Source organism: Fundulus heteroclitus, chromosome 10, assembly GCF_011125445.2.
Source record: "Fundulus heteroclitus isolate FHET01 chromosome 10, MU-UCD_Fhet_4.1, whole genome shotgun sequence".
Classification (NCBI taxonomy): Eukaryota; Metazoa; Chordata; class Actinopteri; order Cyprinodontiformes; family Fundulidae; genus Fundulus; species Fundulus heteroclitus.
This window is the reverse complement of record NC_046370.1, coordinates 10,975,907-10,988,002: the sequence shown is the minus strand read 5'-3', so window position 1 is coordinate 10,988,002 and position 12,096 is coordinate 10,975,907. Positions and strand designations below refer to the sequence as shown.

General features: G+C 41.6%; 1 protein-coding gene across 14 annotated transcripts in view; it reads left to right on the top strand.

Annotated features, from left to right (window-relative positions):
• Positions 1–2,516: 2,516 nt before the first annotated feature.
• Positions 2,517–12,096, top strand: part of nrxn1a (neurexin 1a) — a 102,866-nt gene continuing 93,286 nt past the window's right edge. For 8 of the 14 annotated variants that reach the window (XM_021322169.2, XM_021322158.2, XM_036142003.1 and 5 more), the window contains exons 1-2: positions 2,519–2,803; positions 3,774–5,160. In XM_021322169.2, coding sequence (XP_021177844.1) covers positions 4,428–5,160 — 733 coding nt within the window. In that variant the 5' untranslated portion in view covers positions 2,519–2,803; positions 3,774–4,427. Of the gene's footprint in view, positions 2,804–3,773; positions 5,161–12,096 lie in introns of all 14 variants that reach the window. The other 6 variants (XM_021322186.2, XM_021322182.2, XM_036142009.1 and 3 more) reach the window with 2 other exon arrangements.

Genomic DNA, 12,096 nt, shown 5'->3' with positions numbered 1-12,096 from the left:
TGTGTGTGGTGAGTGCAAGTGTTTGTACAGCATCTATTCTTGCATATTATTACATTGCGTGTATGGTTATGAGCCTTTGCATGTGTGGGCGTCAGGGTGAGAACGTGTGATTCTGACTGTGTGCCTGTTTCTTTGTCAGGTTGGGTTTTGGGCTGCCGCGTCTCCTGGGACGATCTCAGGTCTCTACTAAGTGTGGAGCCCATCCCCCACGCCAGGCTCCCTGCCGGTGGCTTGCTCCTTGACCTGTCGGTGCATTTAGTGGTTGTCAGTGTCGGGGCCTGGGTCCTGGGGTGTGTGCTGGAGACTGCTTTGCTGGGCCTGAGCTCTGCTTTGGGGCGGTGTGGCCCTGGGCCCTGGGTCCCTTTGCCCATGGCTGCATCTGGCTTGCTGGATGCCGGCGGGGTCGCCCCTGCAGATCCCGGGGGCTTCTACACTGTGGCTGCTGGGGGGGTTTCCTGGGGCTCTCCTCTGCTCTTCTCTTTCTATCTATTTTTCTGCAGTCGTATAAGTAGAATCCAAAGACATTGTCTTGTAATCTCTTTTCCCTCTGCTCTGTTTTTGTCACCTACTCTCCCTTTTAACGTTTTGCCTTACCTTTCTCTCTTCCTTTCTTTCTCGTTTACCTTTACGTTTCTGTGTCCATTGAATTTGAAATTATCCCAAAATAATGTCCAAAGCTATTTGCATAAGTATCAAGTGAAGCACTATAGTGTAACGCTCCACTTGTGAAAGGTAATCGGTTTTGTTAGTGCTACGCTGTTAGACAGGACGGATACAAAAAATGGTTTTAAAAAAATCCAGAATCCAAATAAAAATGGCACAAACAGTAAAAAAGAAAAAAAATATATAATCAGGATATGTGCCCTTCTGTGCACAGTGAGACAAAAACTAACTGTAACTAATGAGCAACACAGACCATGTAGGCGGGAAGATAAAAAATGGATTTTCCAACTGAACATTTGAAGAAATATATTTAAAAAGTCTTTTCCCTACGCCCTTTAAAAAAATCTCATTAAGACAAATTGTAGAATTCTAACACATTTATACTAAACTGTGTTGTAGGTTTTCAGCATTAAATCCGTACCTAAACAAAAAAAAAAAAGGAATTTCAGTTTAATCCTTATTGTTTGTAGCACACTGGCTGTAATGTTGGGGAACAGCGTTTGCATTCTGAAGCAAACACAGAGCTGGGTGACGTTAACAATGTTGTGTTGAGTTTGTTGCCTTACGGCGTTGTGTTAAATTCTAGGAAAAGTTTTTTATCACGCCTTGAACCGTTAAGCAGGTATTATTTTTTTCAGTGTAGTTTTTTTTTTTTTTCTATTTTAGTCGCCCTCAGTTTGGCAGTCATTTCTTCCACTTAGCCTGCCTGGTGGTTTCTAAAATTCTCACCTCCACATTCTCAGTCATACTGAGTCATGGGATGAGTTACATTTCAGCAAACATTGCTCAACATACGCTCTTATTAACTTTTTAAACTTCTTTGGGTGTTATTCGAGTTGTGAAAAACACTCATCAATCTTCCATTGTCATAATAACTGCAATGCACTCAGCAAAATAAATATTTCATGAGTTTTGACAGTTAAAACTGTTGTGTACTTTTTGTTGAGCACTTCATGACCCACTCTTGTCTGCTAAAGGTGCTACATAAATAAACTTTTACTTACTTCCTTACTTAAAATATTACTTGTTTTCGAAGTTTTCATGCTAGTTGAGTGAGCTTTTAATTGCTTTATTCAAGCAATTCTTCTTTATAACACCACTGCAGTGTTCTGACTTACCTGTTCAGCTAAAGCGTTAATTACACCCCTTTGCTAATTCGTATGTTTGCCATTTCGGTGTTTTTGTATCATAAATTTTAGCACAAAATAAAGCTATCTGCCAGACAACGTTTTTACTAACCATGTGTCAAAACACACCTGCTTTGCTAAAATCTACTCTAACTGTACGTGAATGTGATTTGTGAGTTCTACAAATATCCTCTTCCAACAAGAGGTCACTCTTATTTATTCAGTGGTCATGATCTGTCAAATCGAATGTACCAAATGGGTTTCAGAACCACTGAGGGGAAACATTTTACAGTATTAAAATACATTAGAATGAAAGCTATGTGTATTTTATGGCAATTTATCCCCATAATTAATCAAATTATTTAGCTACAGCTGGTTTGATAAAATGTGTACTCGCTTGACCAATAACCAATACCAGCAAAGAGTTATGGCATAAGCTTCTGGGCTTTTCCCAATTGTTTAAGTCCTATAACCTCAATGTGTGTGTGTATGTGTAAGCAGTATATGTACATTATATATATATATATATATATATATATATATATATATATATATATATATATATATATATATATATATATATATATATATTAATGCACGCTTTGAGTGAACGTTGTCCAAGGGGCTGCAGCAGCGCACCTCCCCGCCCATTCCTCCCTTTTTTCCTCACACACACTTTCTCTCCCTCTCAACCACGTGACTCACCCCTCTGCCGAGTCTGCCGCGAGAGCATCATCAGACTGCACCTTTTCCTCCTCAGGAGAACGGAGGAGAGAGCGACCCAGAGTCAGATAGCGGGAGAGAAAGAGAGAGAGAGAGAGAAAGAGAGAGAGCGGGAGGCGATAACACCTTGTCATCTTCAGTCCGAGCCCGTGATAGTTGTGCTCCTGTCTGGTCGTTTCCCTTTTTTCCTCCCTTCTCCTCTCGCGGATTCAGAATCCACCTCAAATGGGAAGGGAGATCGATGGGTCGCGCGCGGCACTGTTGCCGCGGAACCACAGGACGCGCGTGAGGTAAGCAAACATGCTTTGAACAAAAGCGATTATTTGGCTTTTATTTACAGAAGAGACACGTTCTCGCACCCAATTAACGTCTGCTTTTGTTTGTAATAAATAAATAAATAAATAAATAAACAAAACAAACAAAAAAACGAAAGCAGGCGATAATGTAGTAGCTATAGGAGCGAATAGGACGCAGGTGACGATGAGGCTGAGCAACTGCCACAGGGAGAGAAAAGGGGGGGGAAATGGAGAAGAGGTATGGCTGCAAATCGAGAATCGATAACTCAGCCGCATTCATTCACGCTGTCTATCAATACCTGTGATGTCTCCGCTTTCTGTTGGCTTTTCAAAGACGGTGCGAAGCCGCCTGTGAGTTTAGTTAGCGGTTACATTCCCAGCCGGTGCGGGCTGTGCGTGTGTGCGCGTGTGCGTGTGCGTGCGTGCCTGAGACAGAAGGCGTTCAGACGTTAGAAACGGGGACTTCGGAGCCTGTAATTCGGTTTGAGTCATCCGCCGCAGTAGCAGCAGTGGTGGATGTAGCTAACCGAAGTCCGAAAAGGTGCAGTAATACGGCTTCTAATGATAAATATATATTTTTTAGCAAAATCATCAAATTGAGTCAAATTTTTATTTCAATAAAAACTGTATTCAGGAAAATATTGAGGGTTGGAGTGATACATTTGTGACTTGAAGCCGGATTGCAGGTATGGCACCAAAAAATCCTCCTGCGGCATTGTGAATCTTCTTTGTGAAGATGGTGTGTGTGTGTGAGGTAGAGTTAAAGTGAGGCTTTTATCACCTAAATTAATCCAGCGGTGTTTACAGATTGTCACAATGTGACCATGCCAAGGGTGTGCTCAAAATCCATGAGAAAGTGTAATTTGAGAACAACAGGCTCAGCCTGAGTGTGTATGTGTGTGTAATGTATGAAGAATGTGTGTGTTGACCCTGGTTGATTGTGCCGTCTCTGTTCTCTCTGTAGGTCGCTGGAGAGAGTGATGACGCGGCAGTGAGAGACACACATACCTCAACCTGCTGGCACACACTCGCATATACGCGCATATTTGCCCACACACGCTTTAAGTCTTGCCCCGCTAAGAAAAGGAAGGAGAGAGGGAGAAAATACTGCTATGACGGTGTCATTTCTCACCATTACCGGTGTGTGAGCGGCACACGCACACACAAATACACTCGCGCTCCGTGGGGAGTTGCCTGCATGGGGGATAAGACCCTATCTAGGGCACAAAGATGGAGTTTGCATCCTGTTTGTTCCACATCTAACACACAAACGTACAAACACACACACCTGGAGTCTCATGACTGAAATAGGGAATGAAGAGGAGACGCTGAACACCGCAGAGACAAGACAAACACCAGGCCAAGGCAGAAGGAGATGTTCAAAGGGTGTTGAAAGAACAGAGGGTGCTGCTGTCTGACCCCTCCCTCTGTCTCTGGGGGCGCATTGTATCCGAGCTCTCCTTGGTTAAAAGTATTACCAAGACAGCAGGGTGCACAGGTGACGGTGTTCTACGAAGTGCCCTGCAGTTGTCACCATGAGCTGTAGGCTAGAGGGAACTCCCCAGCTCTAGCCCCTATTCAATTTTGTGTGTGTGTGAGTGTGAGAGCGAGTGTGTGCATGAGTGTAATGGCGGTTTGCGTTTGGGCAGCAGCCCCCCTGCTCTTTCTGGGACTGTGCCTGTGCAGCGTAGGGGGCCAGGCCCAAGGAGAGGTCCTGGAGTTTGGGGGCGTATCCAGCCAGTGGGGGCGGTTCCCGGTGTGGAACGCCTGCTGCGAGAGCGTGCTGAGCTTCAGCCTGCGGACTCAGAGCCAGGAGGGCCTGCTGCTCTACCTGGATGACGAAGGGTTCTGCGACTTCCTGGAGCTGCTGCTTCTCCACGGCCACCTGCGCCTGCGCTTCTCCATCTTTTGCGCTGAGCCAGCTGAGCTGCAGTCAGGCGTGGCGGTGAGTGACGGGCAGTGGCACGCGGTGCGCGTCAAGCGGGACTGGAGGAACACCTCGTTGGAGGTGGATGGTCGACTGGAGGGATGGGCAGAAGTGAAGAGTAAGAGAAGAGACATGACAGTGTTCAGTCACACATACATGGGCGGGCTGTCAGCAGAGCTCCACTCCTCGCCGCTACGCCTCACCTCGCCCTCGGTGCGGGAACAACCAGCCTTTCGTGGCTGGATCACGGCAGTGAGCATCAACGGATCGCTGGTGACGCTGGACACCTCGGAGGGCGTCACTGTAACAGCTGGCTGCGGGCCGGACCACCAATGCCAGAACGGAGGGGTGTGCAGCGTGGTCAACGATCGGACCGTCTGCGACTGCTCCGACACTGGCTACCAGGGCAATGACTGCAGCGAAGGTAAGGCCCAAAACCATGCTGACCCATCATATACATCTCATCCTTTACATATTCTGACACATTTATATAAACACACTGACTTACAGATCTCTCTTAAACCATATCTGCACATTTAACTAAAAAAAAATTCCTTACCCTTGGTTCGTTAAAAGAACGTAGCATTCGCATCTTCCCAACTCTCCTCGGTTGGCATCTACAGACCAGCAGGCTTCACACGCAAAAAGGCAAGGCCTGCATACTGATTGCGCTTGGTATTGATTTCTTGGCTGCAAACAACTGCCAGTGTACTATGTTCACCCAAAGCCAGATATAAGGGCCCCTGCTAGGAAGGGCAACCCGTTTAGTGAGCCTTGTGCTGAGATGGTGGGAACAGCTGTGGCACGGCAAAGCCTTAGAGTCAGCAGATTCAATAAAAATTCCTGAAACCCAATGAAAGGTGTAACCCGGTTGGCCGGCTTTGAAGGGACACGTTGGTGTGTTTGGCAGAGCCCAGTAACCATATAGATCCGTTATGGATGTGGTAGCTGGCTGGCCTTGAGAAACTCTAATTGGAACCGGGCTAAGAGGCTGGAAATCACCGGTTGTTACATGGCTGACACCTGACTGCCTGTGTTAATGGATTTGGATTGATTTTAGACGGCCTTCAGACCTACTATGCATATGGTGTTGAAATGATGTGTGTAGAATCTATCACTTGCCATTAATTTTAACAGCCTCCAGCCTTTTGAGATGCTCTATTTGTGTCTGTGCGATTTGGTGTAGTGTGTGTTAATGTGACAGTGCGCCTATAGAAGACAGAGACAGTGCAGGGCGCACTTCATCAATGAATAACTACTCGAAAAGGAACAATATGCTTGAATATTTAAAAGCCACAGAGATGCTCTCATTCTGTTCTGCCAAACAAGCATGTGGTCAAAACGAGTGCCAATAGACAGGCCATTGTAATTATGGCCATTACAAAAGCAAAACAGTTGCTTAATGAGCTCCGCTACCTTGTTATGGCCCACAGTGCAAATGCTTTCACTGCCACCCTGCTAAAGATGTGTGTGTGTGTGTTGTCAGATTTGTTCGACTTCATTCAGAGAAAATCTGCATTCTTGATCAATAAGCTCTCGAAACTGCTGTAAACCTAAGATACCTTCCAGCTTTGCCCAGACGATTGATTTTTGCTTCACTCTTTTCTTAAAATTTAATGACCCAAATGCATCTGCCAAAAACGGCTGGGTGGCCTTGCGGTTCCTCCACAGGGGAAGAAAAAAATAATAAAAATGACCTTACACTCCACCCAGCGCCGCTGTCAGCATCACACACATCTCTTTAGCCACCCACTGCATCACACCTTCTCATTTAGTGGACCGTGGGATGGCCTGGGTTGCCATGGAGACAGGACTAATAAGGAGACCTCATGCCAGGAGTGTCTCTTCATCATAGTTCTTTCATTTCTCCTTTTCGGCTTTAGCCTCCCATTTTCCCTGGTACCTGTAGCCCGACGCTCGGTGACGTCGGGCATCGTTTTTCTCCCATTAACATCTAGAGTAGTTAAGCCTCCACGGTGATAGGTTTGTGTGTGACGTGCTTGTTCATTGCGGGAAGCAGCTATCTTCACCAAGCAGCAGTAAAGGTACATTCGCCGCTGCTTTGTGTTCGCATATGCAGAAATAATTAATCCAGTGGGGGGAGAATTAATAAATCACGCTCCAGCAATTAGTCAATTAGTTGTTCTGTAAAAACAAAAAAAAAAGAAGAAGAATCATAAAGTAGCTCAATTGTGAACTCTGAAAATAAACACACATTAATTATTTATAGGTTCAAGAAAAAAATTATGCATCTGATGCTTTTTTTTTTACTGCCGTATATGATAAGTTATCTAGAGATGCACAGATCAGGCTTCTTCTTTTCATTTGCCTATTAGGATTTTTAAAGTTTTAATTTCAAGGACTCTAACACATCAATAAGAAAAAAAAAGTGCTGCGGGTATCTTGATAGAGGTAGTAGTTTTAAATCCAACAGATAATCAAGGATAAGACGATCACTATTTACGCATCAACGTGTATGTCACCAATTTTTTTATCTGATCGTTATTGTACTCTAAAAGGTGCACCAAACTACATCCTGTTGGTTGACGCATTTAGACTCCCAACTTAGTAGGAGGTCTTAGTATTTTTGATGCATTTAACGAATAAGATAATAATGTGATTTTCAATATTTGATCTGACGGGAAAATTGGCCAATTTCTTTCTCTGCACCACTGATTGTTGAATCTCTAGAGATATACCAAGACATAATCTGACAAATCATCTGCTGATTAATTGATTCTAAAATTTGTCAAGTATCTAGCTGCTCTTGCTTTTAATAGACGCATACTCTTTCTGTCGCTTAATTGTTTGTTTAAAATCCTTGGTTTTTGTACTACAGGTCAATTTAAGCAAGCATTCAATTCTTATGCGGTGCTTGGAAATAGTAATCTGAATATTTGAATATAGATATAAAACTGAATAACGATTCATTAGCAAATTAACTCCTGTCATAAGTGTTTGCAATCAAAGCACTTAGGTTTTCTTAAATACGGGAGGTGGCCAGTTAAGCTTTTCAAAGGCTCCTTGCAGCACTAAGAATTACAGTATATGTGATCCAATCCAGTCTAATCCAGTCTGCTGTTTTGCTGCTTTTCGGCGACACACACACACACACACACACCTGCACAAACATATGCAACCCAAACGTACAAACACATGTAGACACACGTTTGTGAGCTATGCGTCCAGGACCACCATTATTCACGCCGCTGCTGATGTACCTGACAGCAGGGCAATCTCTACGAGCTAAATAGGAGATGCATACATTTTACATAAAGGCTCTCAGCAGAAACATCGCCTACATTGCGCTGGCACTTGTCACTCAACAAGAGACTGCTCACATCTATGAAGTGGAAGATATATATTCCTCGAAATGGGCTCACGTATTAGCTGCGGGTGTCGTGGATAACACCTGGTACACAGATTTTATTTCTCTCTCTCTCTCTTGGCAGTAGATCTTCTCCTGAAATGGGTTCATGGGTTGAGCAATAGTATGTTTGACATTGGGTAAAATCATATAGCTTTACAAGAGAAAAATGACACTTATGCTGCCTCTTGAATAAAATTACAGACCTGGATAAAATATAACAGGGTGTTATTTATGAGCTGAGTAGCAGGGTCTCTGTTTGTTTTCCGAGCCATGTTTTGTGCTCAAAAATATTTCCATTTTTGAGATTAAAGGCACCTTTAAGTATGGGAGGTGGTCTTCTGTTAAAAGCAGTAGGAGCAGTTATTAATCTACCTACAGTAGATAACTATTGTGACATCTTCATTTTGTATAAAGATTAGTTTCTTTTGGAGGGTAGAGCTAACAGCTAGTGAGATAGGGACTTGTATCAAAGAGGACTTTTGCATTGATGCAAATCCTATTTAACATACCATTAATTTACACGGCAGTATCCGTGTTTCACACTCTTATTTTGTGAATTTTGTAATGAAAGAAGTGGTTGCTAAGTTAAATTATGAACTTCTCATCAGGGTGCCCAACAACATATGGTTACCAAAGGATATAAGAATCTCCCCAAAACGTCTACATCCTTTTTGAGTACTTGTAAAAAAAAAAAAAAGCTATGGTGACAAAGCCGATTGCAACAATTCAGGCTGTCAGAATAATACCACAACTGGCAGACCATTAGCCGCTAACAATGCCAAAATGAGTATCTGCACTGTAGATTCCTATTTGTGCTAAAGGGGTTTTACACTGTTTTCGATTAGTCTGGAGTGAACTAGATCTTCTCTAATTGAAAATCAAAAGTTATTTTGTTATTTACTTATCTAGGACCATGTAGAGGAAACATTTTGTTCAGGAAGCAAAGATGTAAACCAGATCATAAATTGTTCCAGCTGTTTTCCATTCAGTTTTCTAAATTAGATGATTATGTCTTTAAGGAGTGTCAGCAGCTGCTTTTATTTTAGGAATTTGAAGAGGTGAGGAGTTGGAACAGTGACGGAGTGACAGATAAAATACTAACAATTTGTAAACACTGTGAGATCTCATCAACTGCCTGTCATCCGGTAACAATGCTAAAGCTTGGGGTTGGAACTTAAATAAAGACCTACTTTGTTGCTTTTGATGAGTCCGGACTGTAGTAAATCATCTCTAGCAAATCAAAATTGTATTTAGACTTGAATAGACTATTACTCTATAATAAATAGATTTTTGAGGCCTTTGTTTTATTTAGTAAACACAAAGGGCTTTCAGACCTCCATAGAATTAGACAAAAATGCAATATATGAACTTGTCAAAATTTGGATTCTCTGACTACAGAAGTGAAAGCATTTACTTGTAATTTTAATAACACAGAAGTTTTAATTTGCTTGTTTGGGAGTTGTTATTTAAAAAAAATGGCTATAATCTTACCTAATTGTTGTGTAGCCAACATCATATAGCATCTGGTCTCATGAGCTACTCATAGCCTTTTAACAGAACCTCTCTTTGAAACTACTGAACTATCCCTTTAAGGAACAATTTCTGTTTCATAGAGGTAGTAAAGGGGCAATAACGGATGGTTTGGAAACATTCATTCAAGTCTTTGTTATAAATCTACAGTAACTTGTCAACATTAGCCCAGGAAATAGAATCAGCGTGCTATTGAACTGGGAGCGTTTCTGAGCAATTTAGCAAAAAGATAAACCTTGGAGAACAGGATGCAGTGTTTCTAGTTCTCCTCCCGTACCCTCTTGATTCATGTTTCTCATTTTCTTTAAATAGTTTAGAGATACAGATAGCTTAGAGAGGAAAATTTAGCACATGATGTATTTTTGTGGACGACTTAGATTGTGCTTTAAAGTGCTTTTTATGGTGTGAAGTGTTTTTGCATCTGGTCCCATACACCACAGTTCATATTGGTCTGACAAAGATACCGCCTCAGTGGTATGCCTCCAACCGCAGTTTGTGTAAGCTGCAGCTAATATTCATGCCGTAACCAGAGAGTAGCCTTAATCAACTTAGAGTATGTCAGAAGCAAACTTCAGACTGTATGAGATTCTGAATGTGTGATTACCAGAAGAAAACATAATATAGTCTAATTATATTTACACAAAAATGTGTATTATGATATAACTGATTTTATTTACAACAAAAAGCAACATCAATTCCTGCAGCTGCTAGTATAACACGACAGTGATTGCTGCAGTAAAATGTTAGAAAATCATCACAATTATTTACTGCCATTTTGATACAGGCACTTATTAAAAATTTGAATATATGCCTGCTTAAATTTTGCTGTTGGATTAAGTGGTCATTGCATAGAATATTATATATAATAAGTAAATAAGTTAATATCAGCCAGTTAATCAGGAGCTGATCTGTTGAGCCTGGTGACAAATGGGCATGCAGCTTGCAGCAGGCCAGCTTTAGTCTTCAAACAGCATTATCGTAATAATATTGATTGGTGGTGCTCCCTTTGTGTCCACTCCAGTGCTGGCTGGTTTTCATGCCAAAGAATATCTCCACACAGCCAAATTTGTATTTTTTTTTATAAGACAGGGAAATGTGTCACAGGCAGCTGACTAGCAGTGCACAGGTAGGGGAAGAGGTAGTGTTGAGCTATTCTTTACACCATATAGAAATTATTGTCACTCCTGCCCCTTCTCTGGTATCTCATTAAAATGATTTTAAACTGTAGAAACAGCATGACGGAAAATATTTGTGGTTGTGGAAGTGAAATATTTTGATACGTCAGTACACCTTGACACAGATGACTGGCCCATTCCCAGGCAGAAGATGCAAACTTAGTTCAGATGTGCTGGGGCATTTTTTTTAAATTATTATTAAAGATTAAAGATGCTAAGAAACAGAGATCTTTTTAATATAAGAATTACTGCAAGGTCTATGTGGGAATGGTGGCCTAGTGGTCAGAGAGCCGGGCGTTTGCATCTTGGAGAGGCCCCAAAGGTCGGCAGTCTAGTACTAGGTTTGTCACTCTGGCTCCCTGAGCAAGACCATTGACCACAGATTACTCACTGTCGGCAGCACACTGTTCCCTAAAAGATGGGTTGAATGCAGAGAGTAACTTCCCCTCTGTGGGACTATAAGGGAAATTAAAAATATATATATACCATGGATCATGCAAACTGCTGCAAAGTAAGGTTTTGAAGCTCCCTGTTATTTTACTCTTGTGCTCATATTTTTTGCAGATTCTAGACCAGCTTAGGGGACGATTTCAGGGCTTCATAATGTTATTTGCCATTTCTCTTTGTGTCATTTATAAGCGTTGTGCTTTAAAGTAACATTTAAATGTCAGTTTTAGGCAAAAATACAACTTTTAATATTAATAAGATATATTCATATATGTAGCCCACATATTCAATGATTTCAACCATAATATTATTCTAATTGATACATGATATTGTGAATTTACCTGTTGTTAGTTTCCTAGACTTTTTAACAAAAGTTAAATTTGTTTTCCTCACAACTGTGCTGTGTATTGCAAATCTCTTGGCTTCTGTCTGAAGCTTTATTTGCATGTCTCTTGGATGGCTTCGTTTAAGCTATAGTTTCAAAGCGAACATGGTGAACAAAGTGTCTGCCTCACAATCAGTTGAGCTGGTTTCTAAAAGTTTTTCGATTTTCTCAGAAATCCGTGATCTTTGTGCAGCCGACTAAATAAATTTTACCTAATCCTTTTTTAATCACATTGGGTTTCTAAAAGTTAGTAATTGTGTATGCAATATTAATATCTTAATGAATCAGATTTAAACCAGATAAACTCATAGATTAGACACTCTACAGCTAACGAATCCAAGTTAATTGTAAATGTTTCTTTCTCCATTATACCCCCATCGCACAATTACAGCCATGATGTCGTGTGAAAAATAGCTCTGGTGTTGTCCCACCATGCATTTGACAATGTAGCAT